General features: G+C 36.7%; 1 protein-coding gene across 11 annotated transcripts in view; it reads left to right on the forward strand.

Annotated features, from left to right (window-relative positions):
- FRY (FRY microtubule binding protein) overlaps positions 1-15,475 on the forward strand; it is a 459,465-nt gene that overhangs the window by 311,679 nt on the left and 132,311 nt on the right. For all 11 annotated transcript variants that reach the window (XM_036454766.2, XM_045588489.1, XM_045588490.1 and 8 more), the window contains 7 exons: positions 763-854; positions 1,130-1,302; positions 5,776-5,936; positions 7,689-7,799; positions 12,221-12,375; positions 14,518-14,617; positions 14,890-15,061. In XM_036454766.2, coding sequence (XP_036310659.1) covers positions 763-854; positions 1,130-1,302; positions 5,776-5,936; positions 7,689-7,799; positions 12,221-12,375; positions 14,518-14,617; positions 14,890-15,061 — 964 coding nt within the window. The remainder of the gene's footprint in view (positions 1-762; positions 855-1,129; positions 1,303-5,775; positions 5,937-7,688; positions 7,800-12,220; positions 12,376-14,517; positions 14,618-14,889; positions 15,062-15,475) is intronic.

Consider the following 15,475-nt stretch of genomic DNA (forward strand, 5'->3'; position numbering starts at 1 on the left):
ATCTTAACATTTTAGCTTTTATTATTTTCATTTCTTCAGTATTTGAATACTTAGTATAATATAGCTCCTACTTTAAAAGATTTTATGTCCTATATTTATGAAAACAAAAAACCTAAGTAGTCATATATATGTTAAGTTATCACATTTATTTGAAGAAGGTTTGAGTTGATTGAATTTTGGTTTTTAGTTTGTTTGCTTGTTTTTTACAGGGAGTTGAATGGTTACAAATATTATTTGTTTTGTCTGGCATATAAAGCATTTTCCCCAACATTATCTTCCCCAAAGTGAACTCTGAAATGGATTAACTTATAATGTAGCAGGATAAAAAATAAAAGAAGACTAAAATGAGCTTCCCATATAGGAGTAAGAATCAAGCAAGAAGTAACAAAAATTGAGCAGTTTGAGTAAGAACACACGAGCTCCGTGGTCAGATTGGTGGGAGTATTAGTGTCCACTCTTCTTTTCTACTTGACTTAAGATGCTCCGGTCTTTCCACACGTGCTTGTGGTATCTAGGAACTGAGGCTTGCTCTGAACATTTCCCCCATATAGATACTTACCCACCCCTCAATGATCTTTCCCTTACAACCTGTAATAGCAAACATTGTCTCGAAGGATTAGGAAAAAATAAAAATACATTTTGTCTTTTATGTTTAGAAAATTGAAAAGTACTAGGTTAGGCCTTTCTTTAACCTAGTTTCCTAAAGCAAAGCTCATATTGCCTCGTTCCTGTCTGTAAGTGGTATCACCTCTTTCTGTACAGAACAAAAAGCGCCGAGAACGGCGGGACTTGTTAAGACTACAGTTACTTCGAATTTTTGAACTTCTGGCTGATGCTGGTGTAATAAGTGACAGGTAAGGTAAAAATTCTCCTAATTGATCTCTGCTTATCACACTGGTCTACTTTTATCTCTTTTTATTTCCTTTCTTTTTAAAAATATATTACCTTTAACTTTTTACTCAGAAAAAGTCCAAAAATCTTGTGGGGGTTCTTAATCTATTTACGCTGCATATAGGTCAAGAACAAATGTAGTGTGTCCACTATGACAGTGGATCTTATTTTCCATGAAGCAGGTACCACTTTGAAATAAAAACTAAGCATCTAAAAGTTCTATTTTCCTTTATTCCAGCACAAATGGAGCCTTAGAACGGGATACTTTAGCCCTTGGAGCTTTGTTCCTAGAGTATGTAGACCTGACCCGCATGCTGCTAGAAGCTGAAAATGATAAAGAAGTTGAAATTCTTAAAGATATCCGGGCACATTTTAGTGCCATGGTCGCCAACTTGATTCAATGTGTTCCAGGTATGTTACTTATACTTTATGTTTGAAAAACTTTTGTTCCTCAGGACAGTGCTTCCCTCTAATCCTCCTGGCTTGTATGCAGGGTTGGGTTGCTATTTGTCTTGAAATACTTGGAAATATACCATGAGGATAGATTGTGTTAATTCAGCACAGAGTTGGAAAGGGAACAATAGGAATTAAGCTTTGCTTTATATTTGTCATTATTTCTATTCTTTATTTTGGTTTCCATGTGAAAATGAACCTAAGTGACTTCCATAACAGGGAAGAAATTCAGAGGGAATAAATTCACAGGTGCTTTATTTTTGTTCATCCTTGTGCTAATCTGTGAACATGTTTTAAAGTCTGATTTGCCTGGTAGAAATATACACCAGCTTTCTTTTATTTGTTTTCCTTTGCATGAAATACCTTTTTTCATCCCTTTACTTCTAATCTGTATGTCTTTCTATCTGAATGGTTTTCTTGTAGGCAGCATACTAGTATATATGGATCTTATTTTCTTCCCCTTTCTGCTACCCTATGTATTTTTATTGGAGCATTTAGTCCATTTAAGTAATTCTATTTTTTAATTATATATTTCAAATATTTATTTCATTAAACATTTGTGCTCCCTCACTTTACTGCAGAGCATTAAATATGTACCTATTAATAATCACTATAAATGTAAATGGCTTTAATGCTTCAATCAAAAGACATAGGGTAGCTAAATGGATTACAAAAAAAAAATCTATATATTTGGACTCTGCAAGAGATCCATCACAGAATGAAAGATATACCGAGTAAAAATGAAAGAATAGAAAAATATATTTCATGCAAATGGAAATGAACAATGAACTGGAGTAGCAAGACTTATATATGACAAACTAAACTTTAAAACAAAGGCTATAATAAGAGCACAAAAAGGACAATATGTAATGATAAAGAGAACAATCCAACAAGATGATATAACCCTTGTAAATATTTATGCACCCAAGATAGGAACATCTAAATATATAAAACAAATCTTGATAGACCTAAAGGGAGAGATAGATAATAATATAATCATAGTAGGGGGCTTTAATACCACAGTAACACCAATGGGTAGATCTCCCAGACAGAAAAAAAAATCAACAAGGAAACAGTGGCCTTAAATGACACACTAGATCAGATGGATTTCATTGATATCCTCGGAGCATTTCACCCCAAGGCAGCAGAATATACATTTGTTTCAAGTGTACATGGCACATTTTCTAGGATAGACTATACATTAGACAAAAATAAGTCGCAGTAAATTTAAGAAGTTGAAACCATATTAAGAATCTTCTCTGGCCATAATGCTATAAAACCAGAAATCAATCACAAGAAAACAACTGAAAAACACACAAACACATGGAGCTAAATAACATGTTTCAAAACAATGAATGAAATTAAAGAAGAAATAAAATTAAAAAAAGATACCTTAAAACAAATGAAAATGAGAACACAAGAGCCCAAAATCTATTGTATACAGCAAAAGCAGTTCTAAGAGGTAAATTCATAGCATTACAGGCCTACCTTAAGAAACAAGAAAAATATCAACACAATAATTTAACTTTACACTTAAAGGAACTAGAAAAGGAAAGCTAGCAAACTCCAAAGTGAGTAGAAGAACAGAAATAATAAAGATCCGAACAGAAATAAATGCAAAGTCTTTAAAAAATACAAAAGATCAATGAAGCCAAGAGCTGGGTCTTTGAAAAGGTAAACAAGGTTGATAAACCTTTAACCATACTCATGAAGAAGAAAAGAGAGAGGATCCTAATAAATAAAATCAGACATGAAAGGGGAGAAGTAACAAGTGACTCTACAGAAATAGAAAGTATTGTAAGAAAATGTTATGAAAAACTGTATGCTAACAAATTGGACAATTGGGACAAAATGGATAAATTCCTAGAGATATACAATTTTCCTAAACTGAATCAGGAAGACTAGAGAATCTGAATAGACAGATTATAATTAGTAGAATTAAAGCAGTAGTCAAAAAAAACTCCCAACAAACAAGACATGGACCAGATGGCTTCATAGGAGAATTTTATCAAACATTCAAAGAAGAACTAAAAGTTATCCTTTTTAAAATATTCTAAGAAATTCAAGAGAGGAAAGACTCCCTCACTTATTTTATGAGGCCAGCATTATCCTAATTCCAAAACTAGATAAAGACACTAAAAAGAAATAAAATTATAGGTCAATATCACAGATGCTAAAATCCTCAACAAAATATTAGCAAACTGGATCCATCAATACTTTGAAAACATCATACACCATGATCAAGTGGAATTTATTCCTAGGATGCATGGTTGGTAACAATATCTACAAATCAATAAATGTAATATACCACATAAACAAAATGAAGGATACATGATTGTATCACTAGATGTAGAATAAAGCATTTAATAAAATCCTATATAATAAAATGGTAATTGCAAATTGACCCTAATGGCGGAACAACCGACTGCTATGATGTGCATTGGCCACCAGGGGAAAGATGCTCAATGCAGGAGCTGCCCCCTGGTGGTCAGTGCACTTCCATAGGGGGAGCACCACTCAGCCAGAAGCCGGCTCATGGCTGTCCAGCACAGTAGTGGTAGCGGGAGCCTCTTCTGCCTCTGTGGCAACACTAAGGATGCCCGACTAACAGCTTAGGCCTGCTCCCCACAGCCTAAGCTGTTAGTTGGACATCCCCCGAGGGCTTCCAGGCTGCCAGAGGGATGTTTGACTGCCAGCTGAGGCCCAGTCCCCTGGAGAGCAGGCCTAAGCCAGCAGTGGACAAACCCCCCAGAGTCCCAGACTACAAGAGGGCTCAACCCAAGCTAAGGGAGCCCTCCCACCCCCCACCAGCACACAAACTTTCATGCACCAGGTCTCTAGTTTGCAATAAAAATTCTCAGCAACATGGAAATACAGGGAACATACTTCAATATAATAAAAGATATATAGGACAAACCTACAGCCAATATAAAATTCAATGAGAAAAACAAAAAACTTTTCCCTTAAGACTGAGTACAAGATAGAAATGTCCACTCTCACCACTCTTAGTCAACATAGTACTGGAATTCCTAGCCACAGCAATTAGTCAGACAAGAGGAAGAAATAAAAGGCATCCAGCCGAAACCGGTTTGGCTCAGTGGTAGAGCATCGGTCTTCGGACTGAAAGGTCCCAGGTTCGATTCTGGTCAGGGGCATGTACATTGATTGTGGGCACATCCCCGGTAGGGGGTGTGCAATAAGCAGCTGGTCGATGTTTCTCTCTCATCGACATTTCTAGCTCTCTATCTCTCTCTCTTCCTCCTCTCTGTAAAATCTCAATAAAATATATTTTAAAAAATGTTTAAAAAAAAAAAAGAAATAAAGGCATCCAAGTTGGAGAAGAAGACGTAAAACTGTCATTATTTGCATATGACATGAAACTGTACATAAAGAACCTAATATTGCACCAAAAAACTAATAGATCTGATAAATTAGTTTAGTAAAGTAGCAGGATACAAAATAAACATCCAGAAATCAGTTGCATTTCTATACACCAATTATGAAGTATCAGAAATGGAAACTAATCAAACAATCCCATTTACAATTGCATTAAAAAAACAATAATCTAGGAATAAATTTAACCAAGAGTGTAAAAGACCTGTACTCCAAAAGTTATAAGACACTAAAGAATGAAAGTGAAGAAGACATAAATAAGTGGAACTGTATGCCATGCTGATGGATAGGAAGAAGTAATATCATTAAAATGTTGATACTACCCAAAGCAAGCTATAGACTCCACACAATTCCAATCAAGTTACTAATGGAATATTCTACAGAATTGGAACCAATATTCCAAAAATTTATATAGAACCACAAAAGAGCCTGTATAGCCACAGCAATCTTGAGGAAGAAGAACAAAGTTGAAGAAATCATGCTGATATCTAAACTTTACTACAAGGCCAGTTCAGGGTAAAAATGAATGGCTGACTGTCATTAAAAGCACGTGACATAATTACAAAAAACTCCCCTCAACTATTTCTACTTTTTCATAACTTATATGTTGTATAACCAATCTTCCTCATTTTGATGACTTTAAAGTAAGATGTGAGCTGATCTCTTCAGCTAAAGTATATTTGTTTAAAATTGTTTATACAATATACTTCATAATTTTTCCTAAAGACTGGCAGCAGTCAAGGGAACATTGTCTATGTAAGCAGCTGATTGGAATGTGTTGGAAAGTTCTCTAGATATTGAATAGAAAACAGTGTGTGAGTCATCTTTTGTCTCTGCTTCCTGCTCTGACAACATGCTAGTGAGAAAGGATGCACACTTAGAAAGAAAATTCTGCTTAACTTTTTCAACACTTTGAAAAAGGAACCTGGAGTTAAGAAATTAAACATTTCTCCAAAACTTATGTCACTTATAGTGACATAAATTGTATTCACTATATTTTTTATTCTCGGAAACTGTTAACTGCATTTTTCTCTCTAGTTCACCACAGGAGATTTCTCTTCCCCCAGCAAAGCCTGAGGCACCATCTTTTCATCTTGTTCAGCCAGTGGGCAGGGCCCTTCAGCATTATGTTCACGCCTCTGGATCGCTATAGTGACAGGAACCATCAGATCACAAGATACCAGTATTGTGCCTTAAAGGTAGGTCACCTTTGCCTCATGATGATTCTTGTGAGATCCATGGTGAGATCCTTAAACTGGTAACTTGCCTTAAATTAGGTTGAAATAAATAATATTATTTCATATGATATGGCAGAATCTAAGTATACTTGCAAAAAAATCAAATAAATACATGAGCTGACCTTAAAAATTCCAAAATGAACACACATAAAAGATTGATAGTTGTGTATAGAAATGCAATTATTCCAATTGGCCTCATAATTTCTAGGTGCAAAACTTATCCAAGCTTCCACTTTAATCATTGTGTCTTCTATATAAGAACCACATTCTTTTTGTTTTGTTTGTTTTAGTTTTTAATAATTTTATTTAATCTTTATGTTGAAAGTATTTCCTAGGTTCTCTTTTTTCTCCCATAGAACCACATAATTTTCGTAAGGGATAAACCCTTAAAATAGCTTCCTTGTTAATAAACTTTCAACCTAAAAAAAAGTCCCATAAAAAACTATCCCATAAAGCAAGATTATAATGAGGTGTGTGTGTCTGTGTGTGTGTGTGTGTGTGTGTGTGTGTGTGTGTGTATGGTGTTACCCCTAAAAAAATTGAGCTATCAGATGTTAAAGTGTGCATTGATTTTGGGGGGCATCGTGTGTGTGTGTGTGTGTGTGTGTGTGTGTGTTTGTTTGTGTGTGTATTAGGAACCCAGCATGCAATTTGAAATCGTGCAGCACCACCCACCTTCGAGTCACCAGTCTGGCCCTGCCTCCTTCTCTGGCCCTTGAAGCAGCCACGGCCACTGCTGATCAGGCCCTCCCCAGCACAGGCACGCAGAGGACCCTGATGCCCCACCCCCAACGCTGCACACTCAACCTCCTCCTGTCTGGTTGACCCGTTATGGTGTCCCAATTAATTAGCATATTTCTCTATTATATAGATGATAGATAGATAGATAGATAGATAGATAGATAGATAGATAGATAGATAGATATTTAATATATATATATCCTCAAGTTCAAAATCTGCCATTTCCATTTTTATCTTCTTATACTAGAAGATTCCCAGAAATCAATAAATTTTCACACTACTAGGACTGTTCAAAAATTTCGGAAACATCATTCCCAGTCTAATTTAAACTATCATGCTGACTTTCAGGTTGACAATTGTCTCAATGGAGCTCATTTAAATCATGGCTCTGATAGTCACCTGGACTTGCTAATTAAAGAATTAATAAAGATCTCACCTTCCCTTGCTTCCTCCCCTCAGCTTCAAAGGAACTGAAGTTTATATTTTTCATTTTTTTTATCTTTGATTAAAAAAACACAATTATTCCATGTTTTTCATAGTTTATCAATTTAGTACATTAGTCAAATATTTGTCAAGTTTCTCGATTCAGTCCATAGTCAAAGCAAAAGTTTAAAAGCTCTATCTTCTAAACAGAATTAATTCAATTGAATTCACTTAAGGTGAGTTTGTTTTCAAAACTGTGACATGGAATTTTGCTTTGAATGTTTTACTGTTTCATGATAGAGGCTTGTTATGATCATAAAATATTTTTCATGAAGTTAAATTTATGAGTTTAGCTCTTCTAAAATGAGCCAGTTGGGAATCTGGTACTTTTTATTGACTTTACTAAGGAATACTTAAAAATCTGTGGAAATAACTGCTTTAAAAGATCTTTATCATTTATAATTCTGGTAGTTATGTTTTATAAAGTCTGTTGCATACCATTAGACCATTCCAGTTTTCATTCCCAGGTGTTTTGTGTTTTGTTATCAGGCAATGTCAGCAGTGTTGTGCTGCGGCCCTGTGTTTGACAACGTGGGCCTTTCCCCAGATGGCTACCTATATAAGTGGCTTGACAACATTCTGGCTTGTCAAGATTTACGAGTAAGTATTAGCTAAAGATCCTTACTCGCTCAATGTATAGGGTAATCTGCCTCAGCTAGGTTACTGAGTGTCTCAGCATTGTTCACAGTATCTTCCAACATCAACCACAGAATTAGGTTTAAGTGTTGTCACAATACACTATGATGCATCCAGATAAATATCGCATTTACCAAGGTTGACAATAAACTATCCCATAAAGCAAGTCTCCATAAAGTTTACTCTATTCAAGTTATATGGACTGTGTTCTCTAATCGCAGTGGAATTATGCTAGTGATCAATAATCTATATATATAAAAAGCACGTGGCCATAATGCCTTAGTGACCAAACAACTGGTCACTAGGATGTGCATTGATGGGTCTCGCCAGTGCAGTGAGTCTAGGGCCTGGGATCCCGCCCCTGCGGCAGTGTGGTGGATGCTGGGGTCCTGCCCCCGCATTGGCTTGGAGGGTCTGGGGTCCTGCCTTGTGTGGCAGGTCTGGGGTCTCATGTGACAGATCATCCACTGGGCCACCCCTTATACTCCCCCCCCCCGCCCCCGATGGCTCAGAGGAGCCCATGCCAGGCACAGGCAGGGAGGTATGTCCAGCACCCGGCCAGGTTCTCAGATCCCTACACGCCAGCATCAAGGCCACGGATGCCAGCGCTTTGTTATCTTCCACAACTCTGCGGCCTCACCACTGCCCATTGCTCAGACACCCAAGCCAAGGACTCACTGCGGGGCAGGCCCAGATGCTCCTTCCCACCCGCAAGGGTCTGGCAACCTCAGCAGCTCCTAATCCCATGACCCAGTCCTAGGAGGGTGGGTCTGAGCTAAGGATCCACAGCCCCTCCCCTGCAATGTCCCACCCAACAGTGAGGGAGGGAGAAGCCTCCCTCCTTTCCAGGCCCTGCCCCCAACACCCTGCAAAAGCCAGGGAAGAAGTGCCCACCTGGCCAAGACCACTGCATCAGGATCCCCACCCTTGCGAGCCCACTCCTAGCCTCACCAGTGGCTGCACTCCCCTCAGCCATCCAGCTGCCAGCCTGGGAGAAGAGGAGATGGGGAGGGAGAGCTTTCCTGCAGGCCAGCTGAACCTGGTGGACTCGCACTGGCAGCTTCCCTGTGTCTCCTGTCCCACCTCTGCCCACAGGACCCCGCCCCTGACACACATTCCTCCGGGTTGCTGCCATCTTGGGAGGGTCAGTGCCCGGCTGACTACCAAGGCTTCAGGCAGTAGACACCCCGCGGTCGCCATGACAGAGCGGTCATGGAGGTCAAGACACTGCCTCTGGTTGAAGCAGGTGCTGTGGGAGCAAAGGGACCAAATGAAATGGTTATGTCCAACGGCCATCTAACTGCACACATGGTGTGAGAATTAGTTATTGTTAGAACCAAATTTAGTACTGGTGTGCCCCATTTTAAGCAGACCCCCCAAATAGACTTACCATGTTGATAATTCACTTTACTACAGAAAGAATACACAAAGATTCTTGAAATAAGCAAAATATTTTGCACCTTATAGTACGAAATATTTAAACATCATTAAAAAACAATCTCTATGAGTAAAGGGAGTTGATATTAGCAAAATCTAATATACCCAATTCAAAATGTCATTCAGAAATGCATCTACTATGTAAAATTAAAGTATGATATCTAGGGTTTGGATAAAGCAACCTTACTCCACTCTACCTGCTCATCCCCTCAGCCTTATGCTTTGCACAAAAGTCTCAATAAAGAGATGGAGCAGAAAGAAATGTAATGCCTCATGGCACTGAAATGTATCTGTTTCTTCAACAAATATTCATAAAGGTTGTATTAACTTTGTGCCTGTATTATAGAATCTCAATACAGCTCTGTCCCTATCCTCAAAGGGCTTAAGTTTCTGTGAGTTCCCGGTAAGGTAAACCTGTAAACAGCCAAAGAAGGAGCAGGTTCCAATACAATTCTTATTATAAAAATTACTGAATAAAAAACTGTCCTCACTCTTCCTAGAACAAGAATTAAAAGGAGCAAATAAATATAATGAATGAATCCAAACTCCTTTAGGTAACCTAACCCTCAGGGACTAACAGAGGTTTTGTGAGGCCTAAAGTTTACTGAACCATAAAGACTAATTTGAGGGGGGGAGGGCATGGCAGGCAGGATTTTTTTTAATAAGGTTCAAAAATGACTTTATTTACAATAGAATAAGAAAATAAATTACAAATAACTGTAGGCTTGGGGAATCTGTACCCTTCTCTTTTAAATTGTTTCAGGCAAGTTATCCAAAATGCTACTGGTTGCAACTTGCTTGCTCTCTCCCCCAGAACAAATTCAGCCCTCACAAGGGCTCTGAAGCTTCCTTAGCTTTACTATAAAAATAAAAACATTTCAACAACACTCCTTTCTGGACAAAATCCTTTCTTTTTAAATTTTTTAATTTTATCAAAGTAATAAATACATAGTTCATAATGTATCTTTTGTTTTCCTAATAGGTGTGTAGTGTAGTGGTATACCATTGTTGTTTTTATTCTATTGTTGACACTATTATAGATGTCTTCAATTTTTCCCTCCTTTACTCTCCTCCATCCAGCCCCCAACCTCTGGCCATCACCATACTTTTGTCTATGTTAATCACCCTCCCCTCTAACCTCTGTTAGTCTTTCCCATCCTATATAATAAAAGGCTAATATGCAAATTGACCAAATGGTGGGACAACCAGTTGCTATGACACACACTGACCACCAGGGGGCAGATGCTCAATGCAGGAGCTGCCCCCCTTGTGGTTAGTGGCTCAGCCAGAAGCCCTGAACTGGGCTCACAGTTGGCAAGCACAGCAGCAGTGGTGGGAGCCTCTCCTACCTCTACAGCAGCACTAAGGATGTCTTACTGCAGCATCACTAAGGATGTCTGACTGCCAGTAGTTGGACATCCCCCAAGAGTGCCCGGACTGCAAGAGGGCACAGGCCAGGTTGAGGGACCCCCAGGAGTGCACAAATTTCATGCACCAGGCCTCTAGTAAATACATAATTAAGGCACACTGTTCTAAATAACCAGTGAGTGAAAGAATAAATGAGAGAATGGAAAATATTTTTAACTGAAGAATAATGAAAGCACTACATACTAAACTTGTGGATTATAAATAAAGTCTTGCTTAGACAGAAATTTCTAGTTTTAAGTGCATATAATAGAAAAAAAGGCTGATAATGACCTAAGCATCCATCTCAAGGTGTTGGAAAAATAATAACTTCAAACTCAATCGAGCAAAATGAAGGACTAAGAATAAGAGCAGAAATTAATCAAAGAGAAATAATTAATTTAAACCAAAAGTTGAATTTGTTTTAAAAAACTAATAAAATTAATAAATCCAAACCCTAACTGTTTGGTTCAGAGGATAGAGCATCGACCTTTGTACTGAAGGGTCCCAGGTTTGATTCCGGTCAAGGGCATGTACCTCGGTTGCAGGCACATCCCCAGTAGGGGGTGTGCAGGAGGCTGCTGATTGATGTTTCTTACACATTGATGTTTTTAACTCTCTGTCCTTTCCCTTCCTCTGTGTAAAAAAATCAATAAAAATATACTTTTTAATTAATAAATCAATGACAAGTCTTATCAAGAAAGAGAAAGAATGCACATGTCATTAGCATCATAAATGTAAAGGACCATCACTACAATAGTTAAAATATTTAAAATAAATGAGAACATATGAACACCTTTGTGCCAGTAAACTTGAAAATTTAGATAAAAGAGCCAAATTCCTAGAAAAACACAATACCAGAAGAAAAGAAAATCTGTTATATAAGTAATAAAGAAATTTAATCTGCAATTGGACTTTCCACAAAAAACAAAAACAAAAACCACAAAACTTTAAGAACAGATGGCTTTACTGATGAAGTCAACATTTAAGGAACAAATTGTATTGATTTGATATAAATCCTTAAAGAGAAAACAGCTCAAGAGAAAATACATTCCAACATGTTTTAGCAGACCAGCGTGACCTTAATACTAAAACCTGGCAAGGATTTAACAAGAAATAATATTAAAAGGCAATTTCATTCATGAGCATAGGAATAAAAACTTTAAACAAATTATAAGAAAACTGAATTCAGTGATATATTAAAAAAAGATGATTCATCGTAACCAAGTTGTGATTATTTAAGACCTACTTGATTAGTTTAATGTCCATCAATTCATTAGTATGTTAATTGCATTAATATTTAGTGTCTCAAGAAAGAAATATTATATGGTCATCTCAATAGATGCAGAAAAGCATTTATTTCAGTATTCAATTTCAATCACTCCCTCTTAAAGAGGAAAAATTTGAAATAAAAATTAATCAAGATGAATGCTTAGTCTCCACTTTATTTTACCCCATTCGATATTGACTAAGCTTGATTTTGTGTCTTTCCCTGGAATAACCTTTCATTAAACATGAATAATTGCTTTCTTCTGTGTATTCAGGTTCATCAACTTGGCTGTGAAGTTGTCGTCTTACTCTTGGAACTTAATCCTGACCAAATAAATCTTTTTAATTGGGCAATTGACCGATGCTACACAGGTTCCTACCAACTTGCATCTGGCTGCTTCAAAGCCATAGCAACTGTATGTGGAAGCAGGTATGGATTCTCGTAAGCAGGGGTTACTGGTCAGTGGAAAATTCAATTAGGGTTGTTCTTCATGATATGAATAACTGAGAGTTTACAGCTTTTACAATTAATCAAGCATAGTAAATGCTATGGGAATACAAAATGCCAGAAAAACCACACCCAATGTACAGCTACATTGATTTTTTGTATTCTCCCAGGAGAGTGGTTTGTCATTATAGCCCCCTTCTTTTAATTCATAGTGAAATTCATAGTGAAACATTAGAACAACATTTGAAAATGATCAAGAATATTTCCAGTAGGACCTGATCTCACTCATCTAGGGGAAATGGTGAACAACATAGACTAATGTATAAGAACGGACCCAGAGATAAGGGGCCAGACTGTTGGACCTCAAAGGGAGGGTGGGGATAAAAGGAAGAGATCAACCAAAGGACTTATGTGCACACATATGAACCTAACCGGTGGTCAAGGACACTGGGGGGAGGGGGCATGAGTGGGGGGGAGGATTGGAATGGGAGTTGACGACAAATATGTGATACCTTAATCAATAAAGAAATTAATTTTTAAAAATAAGTAAAAGAATTGGTGGAGGCCATCAAATATATATATTAAAGGAATATATATATATATATATATATATAAACTTAATGTATATATTAAAGGAGTTTCTAGAACTGCTTGTGAGAGATATGAGCAGTAAGCCTTTCAGCCATCTTTAGACCAAACTAAACCCAAAAAGCACCCTTCAAAAAGTTAAATCCACCTTGTTCAAAACTTCAGAAGGGAAGAAAAGGAAAGAAATGTGGCACCCAGGTTCCACAGACCACACTTTTAAAACCACTGTCCTTGTTATATAAATTAGTCATTCGGCAAAAACATTCAGAACTATAGTATTTTAAATTTCATAACTATGATACAAGGGTTAATAAAGATAACCAAATTGCATGAGCTTTTTCCAAAAAGAAAAGCTCATATGTAAGAACTTGAAAGAAGGCAGCTGAAGTATATTTTTGAAAAGACTCATATAGATTGCCTATTTTCCTGTTCAATAAATTGTTGCATTTTGAATGGCTATATTGATTCTCTGTCCAGGTAGGTCAGTTGGTTTGAATGTCATCCAGATATGCCACAGTTGCAGGCAGATTTAAAGGTTATGAGTTTGATTCCCAGTCAGGGAACAATCAACAAATGAATGCATAAATAAGTGGAACAACAAATATCTCTCTCTCTCTCTCCCTCTCTCTCTCTCTCTCAATTAATAATTTTTTTAATTAATTAATTAATTAAATGTCTGTCTTCAGGTATCCAAAGAAGGGAATAAAAGTGAATTTATTATAAATTTCAACTTATTACACATAAAATAAAAGTGAGCTAGTTTTAAACTCCAACCTATTTTGTTCTAAATTAATAAGAACAGAATTTTAAAAGACAGCTACTTTCAGTAAATGTAAAATAACCCTGCTTTTTAGATATAAGTTTCTCTTCAAAATTTTTATTTTTCTTTTAAAGATAGTAGATAACATTTCATGTCTAAAACTTGCATTTTCCATAATCTTAGCAGTATTTTTATTATATATTTTAATCTCCATAAAATTTTAGCAATTGAATATAAACTGATTTTTTCATCATTTTATTTTTTTATGTTAACATTACAAAAGAATACTTGGATCTATGGAATATTACCAAAATAACATTTTTTTGAAAAATTATATTTCTCCAGAATGTATTTTGTTTTTCGTCATTTCTATCTATTAAGAATAAACTTCGCCGAAACTGGTTTGGCTCAAGGGATAGAGTGTCGGCTTGGGGATTGAAAGGTCCTGGGTTCGATTCCAGTCAAGGGCATATACCTTGGTTGCGGGCATATCCCCAGTAGGGGGTGTGCAAGAGGCAGCTGATCGATGACTCTCTCTCATCGATGTTTCTAACTCTCTATCTCTCTCCCTTCCTCTCTGTATAAAATAAATAAAATATATTTTAAAAAAAAAGGAGGCAAAACAATTGCCAAATGGGCATGGGATGTCATTAATAAGTGTGACTGAGGTCAATGTGCCTTCTAGGATTTGAGAGGTAATTGGCTTATTAAGATTACTAGTCAGGCAGTTTTATTAACTGTGCTTTTTGGTGTGTGTGTTTTTGTGTGTTTTTTAGGAACTATCCCTTCGACATAGTGATATTGCTAAACCTTGTTCTGTTTAAGGCCTCTGACACCAACAGAGAGACCTACGAAATCTCCATGCAGCTCATGCAGGCATGTACCATTTACTGACATAGAAACATCCACGCTTGGGCACAGAAAATAGAAATGGGGGTTGATCCCTGGGTTGCTACTTCTTGATATGCATTTATTTATGTCACGTGTGCATTTCACTATAAATAGGAATTAATTCATGCTATCCACTAAATATAACTATATTAAATACTACTATATTGAATACTATTATATTTATTAGTTTACTTTGTACCTTTATTAAATAGCCAATATTTTTCTGTATTGTTTCTTACTTTCTTACCTCTTTATAGATCCTTGAAGCAAAGCTTTTTGTTTACTCAAAGAAAGTAGCCGAACAAAGACCTGGCAGTATTCTCTATGGAACCCATGGCCCATTGCCACCCCTCTACAGCATGTCACTAGCCCTCTTGTCATGCGAACTGGCCAGGATGTACCCCGAGCTCACTCTCCCGCTCTTCTCAGGTACCAGAAATAATCAGTGATGACACGTGATCTTTTCTGCTCTAATTAATCTTGCTTTTTAAATTTTAATGCCAATTTAGAGTCATATTTATTGGTGCTAAATTTATAGATCAAAATTATTATGGATTAAGTCCAATTACATACAAAAGTAAATTTTAGAATGTCTTTAAATGTAAAAGTATCTGTTTATCTAAAACAGTGTAGGTATAAATAAACATGGGACAAATGTAAAGATGCTTAGATTAATCATGTTTTTACAAACAAGATTGTCTATGTAAAATTTTCTAAAGAAACGAAATATGGGTGGTATAACTTCTAATATATATAATTGCTGCAAAATGTTTGCTGGTGGCAACAGTAAAGTTGATTTGTACCTTGTATGTTGCTACATATATGAATTGTTGAGAGTTTTAT

The sequence above is a fragment of the Pipistrellus kuhlii genome, unplaced genomic scaffold (assembly GCF_014108245.1).
Source record: "Pipistrellus kuhlii isolate mPipKuh1 unplaced genomic scaffold, mPipKuh1.p scaffold_m20_p_3, whole genome shotgun sequence".
In the NCBI taxonomy this organism is placed as follows: Eukaryota; Metazoa; Chordata; class Mammalia; order Chiroptera; family Vespertilionidae; genus Pipistrellus; species Pipistrellus kuhlii.